Consider the following 22,812-nt stretch of genomic DNA (forward strand, 5'->3'; position numbering starts at 1 on the left):
ACTAGTAGTATGATTAGAGCGTGTGACATATTTTTCGTGACCAGTACGATATCTCGAGTTCTAATTTGGAATTTTTGAATAGTATGACGTTACAATCATACTTCCTTCAGTTACAACTGCAGTAAGTATTTGTCATATGACTGCAAAAATACAAAGATTTGTCAAAAATTTCTTATTTCGTCTCGCATTTTTGCATACGCAGCTGTTCAGCTAACATTCTATTGTTAGGTGCCCCGACATTTAGATACGTTGCAGTAGGAAGTAAACGTCTCTTACTTTAGTTAAAAGTTTACCAAGTTTGCACAAGCCCTCTTCACAAGACGGGAGCACCCTATTGCCAATGCAAAATAGGAACAACCCAAACATCTGATCCTTACCTAACTGGCCAACCGATCTTAACCTGGATAGGATCAACTGGCGTACGGGCCACAGATTCCTTAGTGGCAACTTACATGCAGCTCTCTTGCTGTGTCTTATTTATCCTCCTTCCCGGGTTCCCCTTTCACCTAATGGCGCTTATTGCTCCATTGATAACCTGGAGGATGCCTTAGCTTACATCCTCCATATTTCTAGCTATATCCTCCTTTTTTGCGTACGCTCTGTACTTCCCCGACTCTAGCTTTTTTTTTTTTTTTTTTTTTTTTTTTGTCTCCGTCCAGGAAGCTCTGGTGACCATGGCGGAGATAAACCAGAGAATAATGGGCATCCTGGCTACCTCCTAGTGGTGTGTGCAGGCAACATGGAGTCCCACCAGGAGACCTGAGCCCAAATACCAGGACACACAACAGAACCTAATGCAACATGTCATATACAATACACAACAATTTTCTGGCATTTACAATAGTACCATATTCCTTCACAGTGAACATATGGCACAGATGTGGGAAACCACTGTGGCGCCTGACCCTAATATTATGTTGTATATTGTCTTCCAGAAATTATGGAAATTTGTGAATGATCAATAAAATATTTACAATACAAAATCTCCTTTATTTTGTTTTTTTGTTTTGTTTTTTGTTATTTGGTTTTTAGGAGCATTAGCAACTAAGGCCATATTACTCCGGGATATGCGGTGGTCATTCCCTGACCTTTCCGCATCCTCCGTATTTGGTGGTAACGGGCTCGAACCTCGGTCTAATCAAGAAGCGTGTGCTACGAACTACTGCTCCTTCCCACCTGGCTACGGAGGCGCCCCTTTATTTTGTAATCAATATATACAAATCAAAATATCTAAAAGAAACGCGAACCATGTTTCACGTAAAACCATCTACGTACTCGGCAGACGTGCGACTTTTTTATTCTTTTTTTTACAACTAGGGAAATATAATGGATACATCTTTTTTCATGATAAAATTTTAATATTGCAAATAAAAAATAACATGAAAATATTTCCCATATCACAAATAATGAATTATCACAAAACATTCTAGAATATAAAAACAAATACATAAAAAAACAAACTGTTCTAGAAAAGGTACACAAAAATCACAGATTATATTAAAAAAATTATTACACAAATACAAAGTTGTATTCAAGAAAAATTTATTCTAAAAATTGCTGTATGCAATTTACTTCTTTATTAATATTTGTTTTTGATCTTCTTCTTTGCTCAATAGCTGAGCTATTATTACGGAGGAATGATTTGACATAACGATCCAGATCAAATTGGAACAATGGTTTTCCATTTAGAGGTATGGTCATCATAATCTGCAACATGTTTAATTGGCACAATATTATTCATTCATTTATTCACACAATATTATTCACTATGCTGAAAGCTCGCTCAGCTTCAGCACTGCTAATCGCAGTGGTTTCAAAGATATTTCTGGCTTTCTTAATTGAAAGGGTATTTCACTCAATTTTAAAGATAAATTGTCTTCGACAAAATCTCTAAAATCATTAATTTTTATTTCATATTTCCTCAGAAAACAAATTTCTTATTCGGTTTTCACCATCTTGCCACCGAGACGAAAGTTCTTTCATATTCCATGATTTCTGGTAGTATATGTATAAAATTTCTTTCAGTGGTATCATTATTTTCTTTATTTAATTTAAAATCACTCTGTTGCATTAATAACTTATCCTTTAAGAATAAAACAATGCATTTAATAACTTGTCACGAGGTAATTTTACTGTTCTTACTTTTGATTCCTTCAAATTCTTTCCACTTTGACATGCTCTCAATTTTAGCTTCATAATTTCCTTCAAAATTTTTCAAATTAGCAATAACACTGATAGTTCAAATAATTAATTTATCTGCTTTTACCATAGTGGATCTGTAAAGCTTCTGAAAGGTGAGAGAGCTCCTGCAGGATGTTGATCATTAGTGCTAAATGGTTAAGAAATTGCAGATTTAAAAGTCGATTTAATAATCCGGAATATTTAACTTCTGATTCAAAATGTTTGCACAATGCAGGATAATTCCCTTAACCCGCAATTACCGTCCACAAGCTACAGGCTGCTCATCGTAGCCCAAACACATGAATGATCTTTATAGTTTCCACCTAAAGTTCTTTAGCAATCATCTTTAATTCGCGGTGGTTTTTTTTGGAGATTGGTGATATCTCAGAGTACTACTCTGTGGGCGATATAATGCATAGTTTTTTTTTTTTTTTTAATTATTACCCCTATGCCATTATATTTTAGAACATTTTCTGCACAGTAAAAGCTTCAACGAAATTTCAAAATCTGCTAACATTTCAACTTTGTAAAGTTTATATAATATCTTAGTTGCCTTAATCCCCCCCCCCATGTCGCTACTGTCACTAGTTCTTTGAATATTGTGCAAAATGTCAGAATCACAAGGATATTCAGCTACTGTGACCATGTAAAGAAGAAATTTACTGGAAGGCGTGGATCACTCGCTTCTTCGAAAAACATAAGCCCATTTGTCGGAGTAAAGGGGACCATGACGCAGCTTGACCAGAGGCTATTATCCATGTCAGGAATCTTTGTAATCCTCTGACTGGCTATAGAAAGCATATTGGCTCGCGCGACTTCTTGCTATGGGACTGCATAGATTTTACGGACACCACTAACATTGGGAAACAGTACCTTTCACCCTTAATTCGCGCTTTATAATTATCTAAATTGCCTAAAGGCTAGAGGGGAGAACAATGCATACAAAGTTGTCTCTCCTAATCGTTCGTTACATGGAAATTTTCTTTGTTCAATGGAAACTTCTGTATTTTAAATGTAATTACCAAGAGGAATTTTAAAAATTAAATCAAAAATGAAGCAATTTTAAAATACATAACTGATCGATTGCCCATTAAAATACTGGGAATGGGACCCTGCTCGCCCCACCGCAGTTTCGGCGCTGGATACTCAATAATTGCATCCAGGACTTCATTTGTAGAATAAATGATCGTCCCAACAATGGGCTCGCAAATTTTCAAGGAAATTTTTAATTTTCAAGTGGGCTCTCCTGGGCTCACGAGAGCCCAGGAGAGTCCACTATAGTTCACCACTGCATATAACATATGATTAATGTTTTAAATGTCCAACATCAAATTAAGGGAATCTGCAAAAATACAAAATTAAAATAATTACATAGTTATTTTTAACCTACTCTGCATGCCCATTAACATAACATGACTTTGAGTTCACAACAGATTGTCCATGAGATGAATCGAGTAGGCAATGGGGATGGATGGCTTTAAATTCTTGCTACTCAAGAGAACAACTTTAGAATTTCACTGTGAGGAGTCAACGAAGTGGTACCACTCAGGTATAATGTGGATAGCAATTTCTGAAATACTTTATTGATATTTTGGGAGTAACAGGGAGCTAAGTGATTTTGTAATAACTGAGAGCAAAGTGGAGGAAAAATTGTTGAAGTTAAACATAAGGAAGGTGCCCGGGATGGACAGGATCTATCCAGTTATTTTATTATAAGAGGCAGCAAAGGAAGTAAGCAAACCGTTAGCCATAATTATGAGAGCTTCCTTGGACTGGAGGTGAACAAATGTATCACCAATTCACAAAGGGGTTCAAAAGGTGACACAAGTTAAAGAAGCATTACAGGATCATCTAGACAAGACCAGTTATAGCTCGGACACAGCATGGGTTTGTTAAGGGGAAGTCTTGTCTGACCAATCTGATTGGATACTATGATGTAGTCACAAAGGAACTGGATGCAAAGAATAATTTTGATATCATATACTCGGATTTCAGGAAAGCTTTTGATACTGTTGCACATGGAAGACTGCTGTAGAAATTGGAGAGGTATGGCATTAAGCGTAAGTTGCTACAATGGATAAAGGGATAGTTGAGTGGGAGACGACAGACAGTGGTAATCAATGGACACTGCTCTTCATGGACAAATGATATTAGTGGAGTTCCCCAGGGTTCGGTGTTGGGCCCATTGTTGTTTTGTATATTTATCAATGATATTGATGAAGGTATATCAGGTTTAATGTCCAAGTTTGCAGATGATACAAAGGTTGGCAGGGTTGTTAATAAAGACAGTATCTAGATAAGTTGGGAAAATGGGCTGAGAAGAGGCAACTGAAGTTTAACATTGACAAAAGCAAAGTACTGCATATGTGTAGCAATAACCCAAGAGAAACGTACTAACTGTGTGGTACTACACTCAGGGAAGTGGAAAGTGAAAAAGACCTGGGGGTAATTGTGCAGTCAAATATGAAGTTTGCTGAGCAGTGTAAACGGGCGGCCAGGAAGTCTTGCCAATGAAATAAAGGAATTTTGCTAGCAGGGACAGGGAGGTGATTATCCCGTTGTACAAGGCAATGGTCAGGCCACACCTTGAGTACTGTGTATAGGTCTGGAGGCCTCATTTTAGGGAGGATGTAGAGTTGCTAGAAGCAGTACAAAGAAGGGCAACAAGATTGGTCAGGGGGAACAAAGGGGTGCTCTTACCAAGAAAGGCTTAAGTTCCGCAAATTGCAGCACCTGTAGAGTAGGCACCTGCGAGGTGATTTGATTGAGGTGTACAAGGCCTTGAATGGGTTGAGCATGCTTAATGCTGATGGAATTCTTCCACTTGCTCAGATTAAGAACCTGAGGAGGCACAGTTTCAAATTGAGGAATGACAGTTGTAGAATAATGTGCGGAAATTTGCCTTTAGCCAGTGGGTAGTTGATTGGTGGAACAGACTTCCATCGTTGTGGAAGTTGATAGCCTAAATAAGTTTAAGGTTGAGCTGTACAGGCATTTGGAACGAATGGAGGTTTTTTTTTTTTTTTTTCTTGGCTGATGCTGCATAAGCTTGCTTTCTTGCATCGTATGCCTCTGTTAATGCTAACACAGATCATTTACTGTAAAGAATGTCACCGAACGCATGGAACTCTGCCAATTGCACTTTAATAACAGTCCATTTCATTTTCTAAAAATCTAGTTCATGTTGTAGAATTGGCATGCTGTCATACAGAATACCGTCACTGAATACAGATTAAGATAAACAATCTCGTGCTTATTCTTTGTTCAGAATCCAGTTACATTCACATTACAAAAGTAACAATTTCCACAGTAATCTTTTGGCTTTCTCCATATCATGGGTATGGAAAATGGCATTGACCTTTACTTTTTTTTGTTATTCAAACAGGTCAAATATTCCATTCGAATAAACAGTACAAAAAACATGTAGTGCCTGTTCTTATTTTTGTTCGGATTACCAAGAGAACAGCTGCACTGTCCTCTAAATAATAATATAAGAATTTTTTTCAGGTGATTTTTACACTTTTGGGGCATGATGATGAATTCACTGGATCTTAATTGACAATATATAATAAAATAATTAAATTATGGAATAAGGATATAAATATACTCAAACAATTACAAAAATATGAACCTATAAGGTCTGGAAATATATAAAGACCCATTTTAAAAATGAAATGACTACTGCAAAGGAAAAGGCATTTACTGCTATTACAGTTTAATAATATATACCATTTATGTTATACTCCTCAGTGTTTGAAAAGCCATCCCTTAAATGGCCACCACTGCAAACACAATCCTGTACTTGTATACTCACATTTGCCACTGCTATGTGTAATGTTTCTGGTCATATTCTCTGAATTTCATTAAATTTTTTGTTCTAAATAGTTCAAGTGTCTGCAGATGGTTTATGTAGACTTTGGATTTTAAGAAACCCCATAAAGAGATATTGCAAACAGATAAGTCTGGTGATCATGGTGGCCAATTCATCTTACTAAAACAAACCATAAGCATTACTGGAAACATTCCCTTAAAAATATTCTTTACAAGTCTATGTGCTGTAGCACCATCCATAGTCTATCTACAATCCACTGAAACTAGACATTTTCATAATATGGCTATTTTTTGGTGAAGATCCATTCTTACAAATTTTTTCAGCACATTTATAATATAAATTGAAATATTATGAATAAGCATTGTCATTAAAGTATATGCTGATGATACTGAAAGCAAATCCCTCAAATAATTTTTTCGGTTGTTTACAAAAGTGATGTGGATTTTTGGCTGTCCAATATCTAAAATTTTTTTTATTTACATACGTATTCAAAAGAAAGTGGGCCTCATCACTTATGATTAAATGATTAAGTCTAGATCATCATTCACCTTCTGTCAGAATATAATGCAGAAATTCAAATGTATACCCAAATCACGAACAAGTAATTTTTGAACCATTTGCATTTTACATGAATGGAATTTTAAATCGATATGCAATATTCAGCATAAACTTTGTTCCAATATGTTCAATTCTCTTTTGGGTGATGACTAACATGTTCAAGGACTGCACCATAACGTTGCTCTGATTCTTTTAGTGTTTTCTTGAGTACGTGACACACACGCACACACGTGCATCTGACCTGAAGGTTTCACATCTGTTATAGACACTTGTTCTAATTTGTAAATTCGATGTGTTATGAAACACTATCATTTCTTCCAACATTGAAATGGCACCTAAATTCACAGTGAGTACTCACAACAGAATCATCTGATTTCAAAAATGTTTTAAGAGCAAATGCATGATGTTTATTCAATCATACTCCATTTTTCCTGAATGCTTTAGTCTACTCTACTCCAGGACACAAACCTGCAACCCCTCCACTGCATCTGCTATGATGAAATGGTGCCACCTTTAAAATAGGTATTTTTGCCTGACCTTGTATAAACAATAATACTGAATAAATAATAATTATATTCATGTAGGTTGGCTAAATGGTATAAATGGAAATGGTATAATCAGTCTTATCATGTTCATGTAACCAGTCTCATCACAAAAAAAATTAGAAATGCTAGAGGGAAAATGAAAACAATTTGGAATCAGTGTACAAAGAGCTATCTGTCTAGTCCACATATGTTTCTTCTAACCAAAAAATACTTAATTACCTGTGTAATGTGAAATGGATGTTTTCATTTCTTAGTCATTTTGATTAACAAAGTTTTTAACACATCAAGAATTCATATTAGTTATTCTGACAAACCTTAATGAAATCAAGCTTCAAATCTGATGCATTCTGCAGAGCAACTAAGACATTTCTGTAATTAATGGCTGCTTCAAGGTATTGGACACACAACTGTTCAAGACGTCGCATATGAAACTATAGAGAGAGAGAGAGGAGGGTAGAAAGAGATGTAATCAATAAATATAAAAGCTTCTGTTGAATACCTTCAATGTAAACTAATTTTCTTATTTTTAAATAACATAAAGAAATATATCTATTATTTGAAAATAAAGATACTTGCATTTTTTTTAAAGGTAAGTTGAGATAAAAGCTGCCTATCAGCTTTTATCTCAACTATCTGCCTATCCAGAGCATTTGCACCAGGTGGGATGCAAATGCTCCGGATTCAACACTTCAGGGAAAGGGGGATTATACATGAAGTATATATGCACACAGGGTGATTCTAAATTATTTTCGAGGTTTTTGTGGCCTATAATTTTCAAACTGGAAACAACAAAATAAAATTGCTTACAGAATATGAAAGTGTAACTCAAAAAGTTTTATTACCTATAGAATCAATACTGCAGAATGCTAAACAACTTCAACATGCACGCCTTTCATGGCATGTAAGATTCCAAGCAATATTCAATTTCCCTCCAAGTGTTCTCCAGCATTTGCGGTATAATTGTTTCAATTGCAGCAACAATTCTGAGCTTCAGTTCATCAAGAGAGATCACAGGGGGTCTTGTACAGTGTAGAGTGTGTTTAGCATCAAACGGCACCAGGGGTTTTCCCCCATACACTGTAGGTGTGAAACAGAATACTGTCAATGCCAGAGGTTTAAAAGTGTACAGATCTTGTATATGTGTAGTGTCGTGTATCGTTGTTCCTCTGGTCATTTGGCCGATGGGACCCTAATGGGACCCAACGTTGCCCACACTCTGCCCCGTGGAAGCAGACCAGGTACATGAGTATTATAGTTATTTACTCTGGCAGGTCCTGCCACATAATTTCCTGAGATTTCAGTGGCTAGGACCTTAAAAAAAATAAATAAATAAACCCGCTATAGATAGGAGTCAGCCAAAAGGAGTACTAGTTATGCGATTTAATGTCATTAAATTTTTGGGTGTAGGGCTCAATAGCCCTACAAGGCTGGGACAATTCATGTTGATGATTAAGCTTCACACCAGCCAGAAGATAAATAAATTCAATACACCAAATATTCGAACGCTAGTAGTTATAAGTTGGGGGGGGAAACTGAAGGCTGGGGGGAAAATACAGAGATACGGGGTCCACAGAGAAGATGACCCCGAAATCAGTGGAGCAGGCCTGCCCCACCAGAGCAGAAAGAGGGGCGGAGAGGGGGGGAAGCGACCAGAGGTAACCTCCCCCTCCCGCCTGGGGGAGTGGAGGCAAAGGACCATGCAAGGGAGCATGGCTAGGAATGCCTAATGGCAGCAGCTGAGCTGTGCTGGTGGTTGTATCCCACCTGGGACAGCATGCCGGCTAGGAACAGCCAACAGCATGGATGACCTTGTGGTCCATAAGGTTCCCATGGCCATCCATCAATCTGGTGAAGAGGCTGGCTGGAACAGAACATGCAATTTATATTATTCGCTCACACACAAATTTTTTTTTTTTTTTTTTTTTTTTGCATTTTATAGTTCTTTCCCCCCCCCCTACATTTCTAGGCAACATTTCATAGTTTTTACATTTTACAACTTTTTTTTATACTTTCATCCATCATTCTCATTCACACCAGGGAGGGGTGTGAATGAGAATGACACCAAGCTGTCAATCTCGCCTATCCAATCATTGCTTTTAAAATAATTTAATGCTAGTTTAACCATAAAGCAACAATTTAGACAAGCAATAATTTAAAAAAAGCTCACACAATTTAAATGACATGCAAATAATAAAAAAAAAAAAAAAACACACATTTATATAAAATTATACTAATGCTAAGTTTTTCCCTTTTTTTTTTTTTAAAACAAACTTCCTGTCATACTTTTACATTCTGCTTTCGACATTTATACTTCAACACACTATTTCTCGCATTCATTCACTCATCCAAGCACACATTTTACACCCTTACATTCACACAGCCCATTTCACTTAGACTCCACAGTCATTCGCTAGGGTCTTGTACACAATATCTTTAAATAGCCCTACAAGGCTGGGACAATTCATGTTGATGATTAAGCTTCACACCAGCCAGAAGATAAATAAATTCAATACTCTAACTAAAAACACACTTTATTTACAATAAAATAAGTATAAAATAGATATATATTTACAAAAAAATATAAATAACACTGATAAAATATACTAAAAACCTAGAAATTAAAAGCGATAAAATTTGGTGTAGCTTTCGGAGGCATCAGCTATTTATCAGCTTTCGGAGGATCTGCTATTTAAGGATGTGCCACACAGTATGTGTGGCACATCCTTAAATAGCAGATCCACGGCACACATCACATGGTTCCATGGTTGGAATTTTCCATTTGCACATCGGGACTGGAAATGTCTCGGGAGCGCGCTAGCTAAAACCGTTCATCACGTCCAAGAACGACGGTTTCCAAGAGGGGGTGTAGACGTACACCCCTATCCCTATTAATAGTATTGCTAGTTGCCCCAATATGTAAGCTCTCAAGCCATTTACGGTCCCAGAACCCTTGTGCACGATCTGTGATGACAGCATCCTCCGGAGAAATTTGATGTTGTTTCTCCCAGAAATGTTCTGCACAGCAGACTTCCCATAATTTGTAGACTTTATTGCGTTTGCATGCTCCCCCAGCCGGTCTTTCAATCGCTGCCCCATCTCACCCACATAACACACCCCACAATCCGGGCATTTAATTTCTTACACCACCCCCACTGCTGGCTTCTTTGGATATGGGGTCTTTAACTCGAGATATCGCTGTGCGCAACCTCCGACCTGGGAGTTGCACACAGCGTATCTGACACCCCCGAATTATACGTGCAACGTGGTCTGAAAAGCCCGGATAGTAGGGAATGTATGTGGTGCTCACAGGGGCGAACTGCTCATTACAGGTGGACTCTACTCCTCTAATGGCTCTGTCCAACAGGCTGGCCCGTGCCAAGGTATAATGGGTATATTGACCCTGGCACATCGGCTTTCTAAATACCTTGAACTTAAGCCTGCCACCTTCCCTAATTACCAACACATCAAGGAATGGCAAGGTTCCCTCTGCTTCCACCTCCGAAGTAAATTTGATAAAAGGGGAGAAACTATTAAGTTTATTAAGTACCTGATCCTCCCCCCTTTCTATAATGGAGAATGTGTCATCAACATATCTCCTCCATCTGCACATGGAACATTCCAAATCCCCAAAAATCCTGACTTCTAACTCTTCTATAGCTAAATTGGCCACTATGGCACTAATGGGGGAACCCATGGCTATGCTATGGACCTGCCTGTACATGACATCTTGGAATATCATAATGGTGCTAGATAAGCAAAACTCCACTCCTTCACAAATGTCATCAATACTTAGAGGTGACCTGGTACTTAACAATACATCCTTTTCTAAGGCCATTCTAACACACTGCAGCCAAACTTAATGGGAATACAAGTAAACAGTGACTTAACATCGAAAGAAATCATTATCTCATCTTCCCATATAGTCTGTCCTTTTATAAAGTCCACAAATTCCTTACTGTTCTTAATGACAAAGCTGGAAAGTCCTACTATGGGTGCAATTCGCTTAGCTAAGTACTTAGATAAAGCATACGTAGGCCTGTTTATAAATGATACAATAGGTCTGAGTGGTATACCTACTTTATGTATCTTTGGGTGTCCATAGAATCTGGGTAAACAACGTCCAGCAATATGTAACGACCAATAGACTTCCTCAGATATCCATCCTGACTTTTGCCAATGTTGTAAAAGGCTATTCACTTGTCGTTCTCAACTAACCAACGGATTACGGCGGGTAACTTTGTATATAGCGGTATCCTGTAATAATTCTAATGCTTTACTATAATGTTGTCCTTTGTCCAAGATAACCGTAGCCCTACCTTTATCCGCTGGTAGGACAATGATCTTGTCATCCTGTTTAAGCTCCCTCAAAGCCTTTCTATGAATAATACTAAGGTTGGAGGGGGCTGGCTTGGCCTGACTCAAAATAGCCGCCACTCTAATGCATATTTCATTAGCCTGGGTCGCTGGTAACTTATAAACGGCTCTCTCGATGCCCACTGCTATTTCCCCGGAGGATGCTGTCATCACAGATCATGCACAGGGGTTCTGGGACCATAAATGGCTTGAGCGCTTACGTATTGGAGCAGCTAACAATACTATTAATAGGGATAGGGGTGTACGTCTACACCCCCTCCTGGAAACTGTCGTTCTTGGACGTGATGAACGGTTTCAGCTAGCGCGCTCCTGAGCCATTTCCGGTCCCGGTGTGAAAATTGAAAATTCCAACCGTGGAACCATGTGATGTGTGCCATGGATCTGCTATTTAAGGATGTGCCGCACAGTAGACATATGCTGCTGAGGAAGGAGACTGCTGCCTCTAAAAGCAACAGCAAATTTTATCGCTTTTAATTTCTAGGTTTTTAGTATATTATATTATCAGTGTTATTTATATTTTTATTGTAAATATATATCTATTTTATACTTATTTTATTATAAATAAAGTGTTTTTAGTTAGAGTACTGAATTTATTTATCTTCTGGCTGGTGTGAAGCTTAATCATCAACACTTGTACACAATGTCCTTCACGTACCCCCAGAGGAAGAAATCAAGTCGCGTAAGATTGGATGAGTGTGGAGGCCACGGAATCGATCCACCACGCCGAACCCAGGGCCCAGGAAAATGCATGTCAAGAAATTCTCGGACAATAAGAGCCTAATGTGATGGTGCACCATCTTGCTGGAACACCACATATGGCTGATGATTTTCTAACTGGGGTAACAGATACAGCTGTAGCATGTCCAGATAGGACACCACTGTCACTGTTTTTTCCGCAAAGAAAAAGAGCTCCAAAACTTCCAAACATGACAAAGCACACCAGGCATTGGATTATCTCTTTCGAATTCTTGAATAGCGTGAGGGTTTTCTGATCCCCATATTCTGCAGTTATGATGATTTACCCTCCCTCATATAGGTAAAATGTTGCTTCATCACTAAATCTCCATCTCTGAAGGTAATTTTCATCAGCTTCAACGTTTGGCAAAATGTCTTGGGCAAATTGAAAATGGTGGGGTTTATCGTTTGGCTTTAAAACCTGCACAATCTGTAGTTTGTTTCAAAAAACCAAAGTATGCACATTGCCTTCTCTTGAACAGTTGCCATTTTGAAGTAATGCCATCAATATCTCCCAGACATCAATGTGGCGAGTACAGCATTGCCAAATAAAACCTTTTGAGTTACACTTTCATATTGCGTAAGCAGTTTTATTTTGTTGTTTCTAGTTTGAAAATTATAGGCCACAGAAACCCCAACAATAATTTAGACTCACCCTGTATTTTTGATTATTATTTAATATAGTGGATTCCAGTTATTTCGAACACATCAGGGCTAGTGTATTTTGGCCAGATTAAGTAGCTGCCCCAGTTATGTGAAGTTTCACATAAATAGTTAAAAATGCAGTGGACAATTGCTTTATGATTGATTCTCTGTACGATCAAATCACATTACGATGGTCTCACCATAGTAAAGTACCGTTCACTATACGATATGTAGTAAGCTCCGGTCATTGTGATCACGCTTGTGAATTGAATTTTAATTCTATTAAACAGCATTTCTAATAAGTGAAAATAGGAGGAATATTATCCACAGACTATAAAAGTAAAGATATAATTAACCACAGATTTACATTTTATTACTTTACCAATTAAAAAATTAAATGACACGTGAAAATCGGAAGAATATTTTCCACAGGTTAGCAAAATAAAAATAAATTTATGCTTATGTGCATAGCTTAATTAATACATACTGTAATATGTACATACTAACTAGTTGATATTTCTGTTCACTGACATTTTGGGGGAGGGTTAAAATTTAAAACAGTAAAAAAGATAAGCAGTCAATAACAAAGAACACGGCACACACACACACACAAATTGCAACCAATATGATACGTGCAAGTGAGAACGGTGTAACAAGTTAAGAAGCTCAAAAAAAAAAAAAAAAATAGGAAAGAAAAGGAGCTTCTGAAAATTTATGTTTTTTATATGATTGAAGATTTCACGGAAGGGGAAACATTTCACCATAATAACGTAAAAACCCACAGAATTGCAGCTGTCAGTATTATCACAATTTCAATAAGATCAAGTTTACTATCCATTTATAATAGATTGCACTAAGAGAAAAGCCCAATAAACCGGACACTACTAATTGTTTTTATTATTTTATGGTGTTCACCTCCAGAAATCTGACCGGACCACATGGTATGGTCGGAGACAATTGTAGGGTAATCTCGAGTGCTGCGGTCTCCTGCTCCAATTAAATGGCATGTTGTCCCAATTAAGTGAAGAAACCCTATGGCTATTTTCTAGATTAGGTTCTGTTCTCTTTGATTTATCTCAAATAAAGGGCTGCCCTGATTAACCGGTGGCCTGAATAACCAGAATCCACTGTATTTACAATGTATGTATGTGTTATAAACAAATCTGTAAATTTTCGAATGTTATAATACGAGAATATGAGAAAAGAAAATAGGAAACAAAAGGAAATATTTATTATTTAACATCTAAATACTAATAGTCAGTTCACAAAAACCACATTAATGACAATAATCACAGTTTAATAATATGAAAATCACAGATTAAAATTCACAAAAAATGTAACGCGTATTATAATTATCTTATTCTTCTTTGCTCTTTCTTCACAAATGTAGCAATCAGTTCATTTATTAATTTTTGATAATTCATTCAGGACTTCTACACTTATCTTCATGCAACTTTGCAATGTTTCCTGTCTCAGGAAAACATTCAACACTAGCAGTTGAAACAGGAATACAGCATAGTTTGACACATAATGTCTTTAGTTCAACATATCCAATATTTGATTCCAAAATTGAATGTATAAGATTGTTGTTGAGGTGGTTTTCTGTTTTTTGTCACATATTTAAATGAGCGAATGTCATTCCACAACAGGGGCTTACATCTGGTGTGTATGGACTTAGCAAACCCAGGGTTGTGAGCTGGATATAATCATTCTTCTCTTTCTTGGTGATTCCTTTCTACTTCTCTCTCAGGGTAACTCGGGATTTTTTTTTTTTTTTTTTGACTGGTGCAGCATAAGACTCAAGCTTCTTTGCACCACATGGCTAATAATAACAATAATAATAAGAATCAAATTTCAAGTTTAGACAAGACAAGATTATCTTTATATGATGTCATCTTCTGTTAGTTCACAGAATGATTTCGATGATTCAAACTTTGCAGTAATGTTGATGATCAACATTGCTTTCTCATTAAAACGATCCTTCACTGAAAGATATTCTATTGCAACTGCACGACTTTGGGGGGGGGGGGATATTATTTGTAAAAGGCGGCAAGGATAAAAGAATCAAATATTGGAAATCCCTGTGATTGGCTGAATTTTTCTCATTTCAGTTCCCACACGTTTTCATTTTTCTTTGTTTGTTTTCCATACATGTATAAAGCTTTATTTCTTTGTCCTTTGAAGGGCATTATCAAGGTAATCTAGAAACAGATGATCCAACCACAAACTACATATATAATAAAAAGGTTATAAAATGTATTGTTTATAGGCTGCGACAAGTTGTCTTGCTTGCGGTATACAAACGAATTATTAGCTACAAGTAGACTCTTACTGTGAAAAAAAAAACAAACAAACAAATAAAGGGAACCTGAAAGCCATAAAGAAAAACTGCTGATGACTGAAACAGTGGCTGTAGGAGACTCCTCTCTCTGCCCAGACACTGTTCAGCCCTTCCCCTGAAAGCTGCAGGACACACTCTAATTGCAAATAGAATCTGTCCCTATGTAACCGGTGTTAAGCAAAACCGTTCATCCGTACTTAGGATAATAGTTTCAAACAGAGGATGCATACGCATACCTCTGTCCCTATTCATAACAACGCATGAGGTCTCTATATACGCTCAGACGTGTTTTTCTTAGTCTCCCAGGATTTATCTTTTTCAGTGTTTTCTAGGCCACCCCACCTTTGTAAAAGTATGTCCCCATAACAAAGAAATTATGGTGAGTGTACTCATAACTTTCTTGGCTCTGTGAGTGAAGGGATAGCGCTCTGCTCCTCATCCTTAGTTTGCATTTTTTATTGAAATTATCGCTATTGATAACATTGAACAATGGCTGACACTTAACGTTGTTGTTTCCCTTCACTTACAGAATTTTTTTTTTTTTTTTTTTTTTTTTTTTTTCTGCTTTGGCCTTTGACCCTCAAGCTTGGGGTTGTTAAAGGTCTTGACACCATTCTGGAACTCTAGGGTGGCTGATTGTTGCACTGGGGTACTGAAGATTAATTTGTTTTGTGCAAATAGCCAGCCATTACCATGATTTATATTTTTTCAGCTCTTGCCTACCAAATAAATTGGAATAATACTGGCAGCCATACTGTCTTCCCCATTCTCTTTGACCAATAGGCTTAAAGGTCATTGAGTTTTGGCGGACTTTTGTTAAGTCACCATTTTGTGTTTGCATGGCTGCCTCCATATGGGAGTCGCCATTTTGTGGTGTAGCTATAACCTATAGCGTTTTTGTATATTGAGTTATTACAGACTGTTGGTAATACCATTTTAGCTTGTTATACTATCTTTGGTGCAGATTATTGGCTGCACTGTTATATAAACATTATCATTGACTATAATATATTTGTTTTGGTAACCAATAGTTACCTTGAAAATATTGTGTATACTTGAATTGCCATTTTTATCACTATGTCTTTTAAATTTTGTAACTTTTGTTTGGGTGCTCCTAATATTTTGCCCTTTAGTATACTTTCTTCTCATGCCCTATAGACCCCCTCCATAAAGTTTTGGGGGTTTTGGCTTATTAGGGACTCAGATATAAGCATAATTGTCTTGTTTGCTCAAACCTGCCTTCAATATTATTTTTGGGCTGGTTTGGGCTGTTATTTTTTTAAACTTAAATCGCCCTTTTCTCGATACCTATTGGGCGGATCCTGCTCATTTTTGGTGTGGTAATTCAGATTAAAAATACTTATTTTTGTGAATTTTTTGAACGCCCCTGGTGAGTAGAAACAGAACTATTCATTATCAAACTTTAGGTACAATTACATTCCAAATGGATAGCTCCACCAGCTCAAGTACTTCTCGTGATGATAATACAGGTAAGTGTCCCCAACTATTGAACATTTCAGTGTTGGACAGTTCTCTTACACAGAAGTTTGGACCCATTGGTTCGATTCTTACCAGTACTCCTTCCAAAGTTGAAGGCCCTCTGGCTTTGAATGAGTCTCAGTCTAAGAGTCTCAAGAACTTGATTGTGGACATTAGTAATCCTTCTGAATTGATTTCAGCCTTTAACTTTTATAAGAATCAGTTTTCTGAAGTTTCACATTCGTATAAGGGCATTCCATCTAAGTTTATTACATCATCTTGGCAACTTTGGAATGGTGTGGAGGAGATAATTCAGAAGTTGGCCTTTGCTTTGGAGGAACAGAAGAAATTTTTCAACGACTTCGCTGCCAAAGACGTTGAGACGACTTCAAAGCTTAAGGAGGAGATTGCTTCTTTGCAGGTTGCAGCTACAGATAATATTTATTTGAAGGAACTATTAACATCAAAGGATTTCCAAATCACAGAACTTCGTACAAAACTTGCAACTGTGGAAGACTTTTTGACTAAATTTGAGGATGTTTCTGCCAGCTTGCTGGCTAAAGATAACCAATTGAAGGATATCCAAATAAAATTGGATACGCTGACGCAGCAATTGGATGAAATCTCCAAACCCTTGTCTGTTTCCTCAGACCCCTCGACAGCATCCACGTTTGCTACAGTAACTACTACTAATTTAAGACCTCAAACTGGTCCAGCTCTAGCCCCTCCACCTTCGGGTGCTCAATCGAAACACGTTCTCTTCGTCAAAGCTGGCGTAAACAGTACGGTAACGTCAAGCGAAGATGTAAAACAACTCCTTTCTTCGGATTTTAAGCAAGAGTTAAAGAAGGTTAAGATTAAATCAGTGCGAAAGCTAAGGGAGAAAGGGATAGTAATAGAGACTGCTACTGAGAATGATCTCCGTACTTTGGAGAATTGTGGTAAATTTGCGGACTGCGATCTTCACATAGAACATCCTAAGAAGTTAAACCCAACCTTGGTAGTTTTTGACATCCCTGGGGATTCCTCAGATGAGGACTTTTTGGATGACTTGTTTGAGAAAAATCTCTGTAATAAAATTGATAAAAAGGATTTTGAAACAAATACTAAAGTAAGATTCAGGTTTGGCTCGAAAAATAAAAATACTTGTCATTTAGTTTTCGAGGTTTCCCCGAAAATGAGACACTGCTTATTGAGTTCGGATTGTAGAGTTTTCTTGGGCTGGACAGCCCACAGTGTAAAGGACTTTACCATTGTTTCGCGCTGTTTTCGTTGTTTAGGATATGGTCATTCCGCAAAAACTTGTCAACAAACTGCTAATGTATGTGGTCACTGCGGTGATCAAGGTCACCAATTTGACAATTGTACTAAGAAAGACTCCCCCCCTTGCTGCGTTAACTGTAAGGTGAGGAGAAAGGATAGTAAACACTCTTATAGGGATCTTAGCTGCCCGGAATTTATTCGAGCACAGGAGCTGATTCGCTCAAAAACTAATTTTCAATAGAATCCTCCATTCTTCTTTTAGTCCTTCGCTAAAAGTTATACAACTCAATTGTCAGAGGTCAGCTTCGGTTACTAATGACTTAGCAAAAATTGCAATTGATAAAAAGATTTCGTTTATGGGTTTACAAGAATTATATTCAGTAAAGGGTTTGGTTAAAGGCTTTCCTTTTTCGTTTCGAATAGTCTCTTCTTATATACAGCATATTGGTACTGGGGGGAATGCCAGGGCTATGGTTTGGGCAGCCCTGGTGGTGGCTGACCCCTCATTGGTTGTTACTAAAATTAATACCTTGTGTTCTAATTTTGCTGCCTGCGCCTGCATAGAGGGTCCGTTTGAAAAGTTTTATGCTATATCATTGTACATGCGTTGTTCACAAGGTGTACAGCCAATTGAGCCTTTTTTAATCTATCTGGACCACGTATTATCGCATTTAGCTGGTGAAAAACTACTAATTATGACAGATTCTAATTCTTCTTCGTCGCTCTGGTCTTCTTTTCCTCCAAATCTTAAGGGTGAGTTGTTTGAGGAGTTAATTTTTTCTAAAGGTTTAACGGTTTGGAACATTCCGTATTCACCTCCAACTTTTGTTTCTGCTTCCGGACAGTCCAGTGTTGATGTAACTCTTACCAACAGAGCCTTTGGCAGTAACATTCATTCTTGGTCGGTTCAGCCCACGTGGTCCGGTAGTGACCATAATGCCATTGTATTCCACATTAAATTTAACGTTTCCTTGGGCCCTTCCAGACACACAGCTGATTTTCCCAGATATAGAACAGTTAATATAGATTGGTCACTTTTTGATGCAAAATTTTTGGATACTTTTACTCCTACCTGTATTGCTTTTCTGAATTCTCTGGACACTAATTCCCATCTTGAAGAATTTATGAAGTTATTCTCTTTTGTTTGTGACTCTACATTGCAGAAATGTTCTCGTTCCCCTTCTTCCGTCCCTTGGTGGACGTCTGAGCTCTCGAACCTGAGAAAAGCTTTTAGCTCTGCAAGGCGAAAATTTCAAAGGGCTAAGCGTTCACACAGACCCCAGGCGGAAATACAGACTTTTTACGAACAGTATAAAACATCAAGGAGAACTTATTTCAATACTATATATAAATGTAAGAGAAAAGCTTGGGATGATCTAATTTCAAAAAACTTAAATTCTGACCCTTGGGGTTTTGTGTTCAAACTGGTTACTGAGAAGATTCACCCTGGTCTGATCCATTCTTCAATCCTAAAACCAGATCTCACGGAAACTCTTTCTTGGAAGGAATCCATCACTCTCATTTTACAAGAAATAATAAAGGATGATATCACCGTTCCTGAGAGTCCTTTGCAGACTTCCTTAAGATTGAATCATCTTTGTTACTCTGCTTCAAGTGTTGAGGAACCTTTTTCCATTTTTGAAATCGACAACTCCATCAGTTCACTTAATTCGGGCAAATGTCCCGGTCTGGACTTGATGGAGGTGTCCATACTGAAGCGAATCTGGAAGCTTTGCCCGACTTGCATTAGTGACTTATTGAATTCTTGTTTGGCTGGTGGTTGTTTTCCTGATTCTTGGAAGGTAGCAAATTTGAAAATATTATTAAAACATCAAGACAAACCGGCAAATATGGTTACTTCATATAGGCCTATTGCTTTACTTCCTGCTTTAAGCAAAGTACTAGAAAAATTAATCTCACTTCGTTTTCAGATTTATTATAACAATCATTCTCTTTCGGCACGTAATCAATTTGGCTTTCGGAAAGGGTACTCAACGGTGGATGCCATTAATGCCACCCTTGATTTGACAGCTGCCTCTAATAGCAAATATGTCCTTGGTCTCTTTGTAGACTTCAAGGGGGCCTTTGACACCTTATGGTGGCAAAGTGTCCTCGCGAGGTTTCGGGAGGCCGAGGTTTCCATTCCTTTATACAGGTTAATATCAAGTTATTTCTCAAACCGTAACATTGTTGTCTCCTCTGGCTTTGAAGTTGTAAAGAGACAGGTTACTCGTGGCTGCCCCCAGGGCTCTGTTCTGGGACCAATTTGTTGGTCCGTTGTTCTGGATGGGTGGCTCACTCAAAATCTACCATATACACATAAAGTTGCTTACGCCGATGATTTGGTCGTTCTCATCCTTGGTAATTCCAGGTTGGAATTGGAGGAACGTGCCAATGAGGCACTCCTTGATCTTGACTGCTGGTGCCAACTGCATAAGCTCGAGGTCTCAGTCTCAAAGACAAAGCAGATGCTGTTGAAGGGGCGGCTAGCTGTTAACAGACCACCAACCGTAAAACTTAATGATAATTCTATTGGCCTTGTAACTTCTTTCAAATATTTAGGAGTCATGCTGGATAATAAGCTAAATTTCGTCCAGCATGCGAAATACTTGCTAAAGAAAATTAAAATCCTCACTGGCAAAATACTTCATATAGCAAGATGTACTTCTGGTTTAAAATCCAGTGTGCTTCGAACATATTACAGATGCATCTTTATCCCGATTATTGTCTATGCTGCTGGTGCTTGGGGCCGTAAATGTACTACAACTATGGTTGCAAAGTATCTTATACAAGCGCAACGTTTTTTCCTTTTAGCAACATCACGTGCTTGCAGAACCATTTCTACCCCAGCCCTGTTAGTTTTAACTGGGAAATTACCAATTCAATATGAGGTTATTCAAAATTTTCTTATGTTCCATAAAAGTCGAGGTATTCTTGTCCAATTGAACCAGTATTCTAACAATTTGGATCTTACCTATAAGGAGGAATGTAAAAGGTTGACAGCACTCTTTAAAGATTCCTGGCAACAGGATTGGAATCTTAATACAAAAGGAAGAGTAACTTATAGTTTTAAACCTACAGTAGAAATTTTTACTAGGGATAACTTTCCCTGGTTTACGCCAGGTCTATATCTCACCTTTCTTCTTTCTGGGCACGGTAGCATTAATTTTAAGCTTTTTCATTTCGGTCTTGCTAACTCTCCAAACTGTTTGTGTGGTGAATTGGAAACAGTTCCACACATAATATTAGACTGTCCTTTATATGTTGATTTACGGCTTCCTTTTCAATTAATAACAAACGTGTTTGATGTTTCTGAGTTTCCTCTTTTGGTTTCCTCTTTGGAATTGTTTGGGGCTTTTTCAACTTTTGCGGATAAGGTTTTCAAACGTCGGAAAATCTTAATGTCAGATAGTTCTTAGATAACATCGACACCATTAGGAATCTAACTCTTGTGTTTTAGGTATAATAATGCACAGTTTTTGTTTTGCCCTGGTTAGGGTGGAGTCTTTCTTCTTGTACTTCTGTTGTAAATGAGATGTCTTAGCTCGTAGTTAAATGTAAATATGTAACAAAGTTTTAACTCTTCTAGAACTTTTGTATTATATTGTAACTTACAGTTATTACCTGGTTTTGTTTTTGGGTTTTTGAGTCTGTTCTGTGTTTGTTTTCTAGTTTTGTATATATGTATATCTCTTCTGAGAAATTGAGATTTTGTAAATTTCAGCCCCATTCGGGCTGGTGGTTGATTCATTAAGTTAAATGGTAAATGTAATTATTTACTTAAGTGTTGTTCCAATAGTTGCTGAATTTTGTTGTAATAAGTTAATTGGTGTTATTGAATCAAATTTAACTTAACTGTAGTTGAATATACTTACTTATTTTTGCTTTCAATTGGAAGATTTTATATAACAAAATATAAATAATATTTTGTAATAGTAAGAGTTTTAAAGCAATATTTGTTGAAATGTTTTTAATTATTTGCCACTAGTGTTGAGGAAATTCTTTTTTCCTCTTCTGTTTCCTTTTCTAACCTATTTCTTCCGTTTCTTTCTTCTAACTATTTTCCTACTAAGTCCTTCCCATTTATTCTTGATGTTTTGCATCAGTATGAAGTATAGTTGTTCCTGGCTGCCTCCACGTGGCTAGGGACGGGAGTCTGGGGGTAGAAGGAAATTGCTTCTGCCCCCAGACTGCGAAATGCCAGGAGCCGGCACACAACATACAACAGAACACACACTTACACACAGTAACGGGTTCAAACATTTTATTAGTTGTTCTTTCCTTGAAAAGTTTTTTTTTTTTTTTTTTTTTCTGCCGGCTCAGCGATATGCTTTTAGAGTACACTGCGGTGTATAGGGGAAACCCTGGATCCCGCCTAACAAACACAAATACTTACTTGTCCCTATGTAACCAATTCAGGCGAACCTATTCACGGCTTGCAATCCAGTCATTGTCTTGTTTCGATATACAAACAAACAAAGAATTAGTCGCAAGTAGGCCATTTGTGTGAACACTATCAAAAGATGGTTTGTGTGAAGATAAAGGGAACCTGAAAACCATAAAATGAAAATGGCGACACTCGAAATAGTGGTTTTTAGTTATGATTTGTGCAGCCAGAAATATTGGCAATTTAATTATTTTAAAAATTTCATATTTTCTTAATTTTAGTGATTTAATTTCACCGCATACCACTGGTGATATGAGTACCACACTTTGGGAAACACTGCTTTAGTTGATGTGATTTATTGTGTTGTATTTATTTGACATAAATTTATTATTGAATTTGTGTTTTATAATTACAACATTGTGTAAACTGAGAATATGGCCCCTAAAGAGTGCAGTAAGAAGAAAATTTCAAT

At 37.3% G+C, this 22,812-nt stretch overlaps 1 protein-coding gene across 5 annotated transcripts in view; it reads right to left on the bottom strand.

Moving 5' to 3' along the window:
- Lztr1 (Leucine zipper like transcription regulator 1) overlaps positions 1-22,812 on the bottom strand; it is a 609,234-nt gene that overhangs the window by 141,520 nt on the left and 444,902 nt on the right. For 4 of the 5 annotated variants that reach the window (XM_090374223.1, XM_090374222.1, XM_090374227.1 and 1 more), the window contains one exon: positions 7,431-7,547. The exons of the other annotated variant lie outside the window; for it this stretch is intronic. In XM_090374223.1, coding sequence (XP_090230349.1) covers positions 7,431-7,547 — 117 coding nt within the window. The remainder of the gene's footprint in view (positions 1-7,430; positions 7,548-22,812) is intronic. 5 annotated transcript variants of the gene reach the window in all.

This window comes from Mastigoproctus giganteus, chromosome 5 (genome assembly GCF_048544385.1).
Source record: "Mastigoproctus giganteus isolate SK-2022 chromosome 5, ASM4854438v1, whole genome shotgun sequence".
Classification (NCBI taxonomy): domain Eukaryota; kingdom Metazoa; phylum Arthropoda; class Arachnida; order Uropygi; family Thelyphonidae; genus Mastigoproctus; species Mastigoproctus giganteus.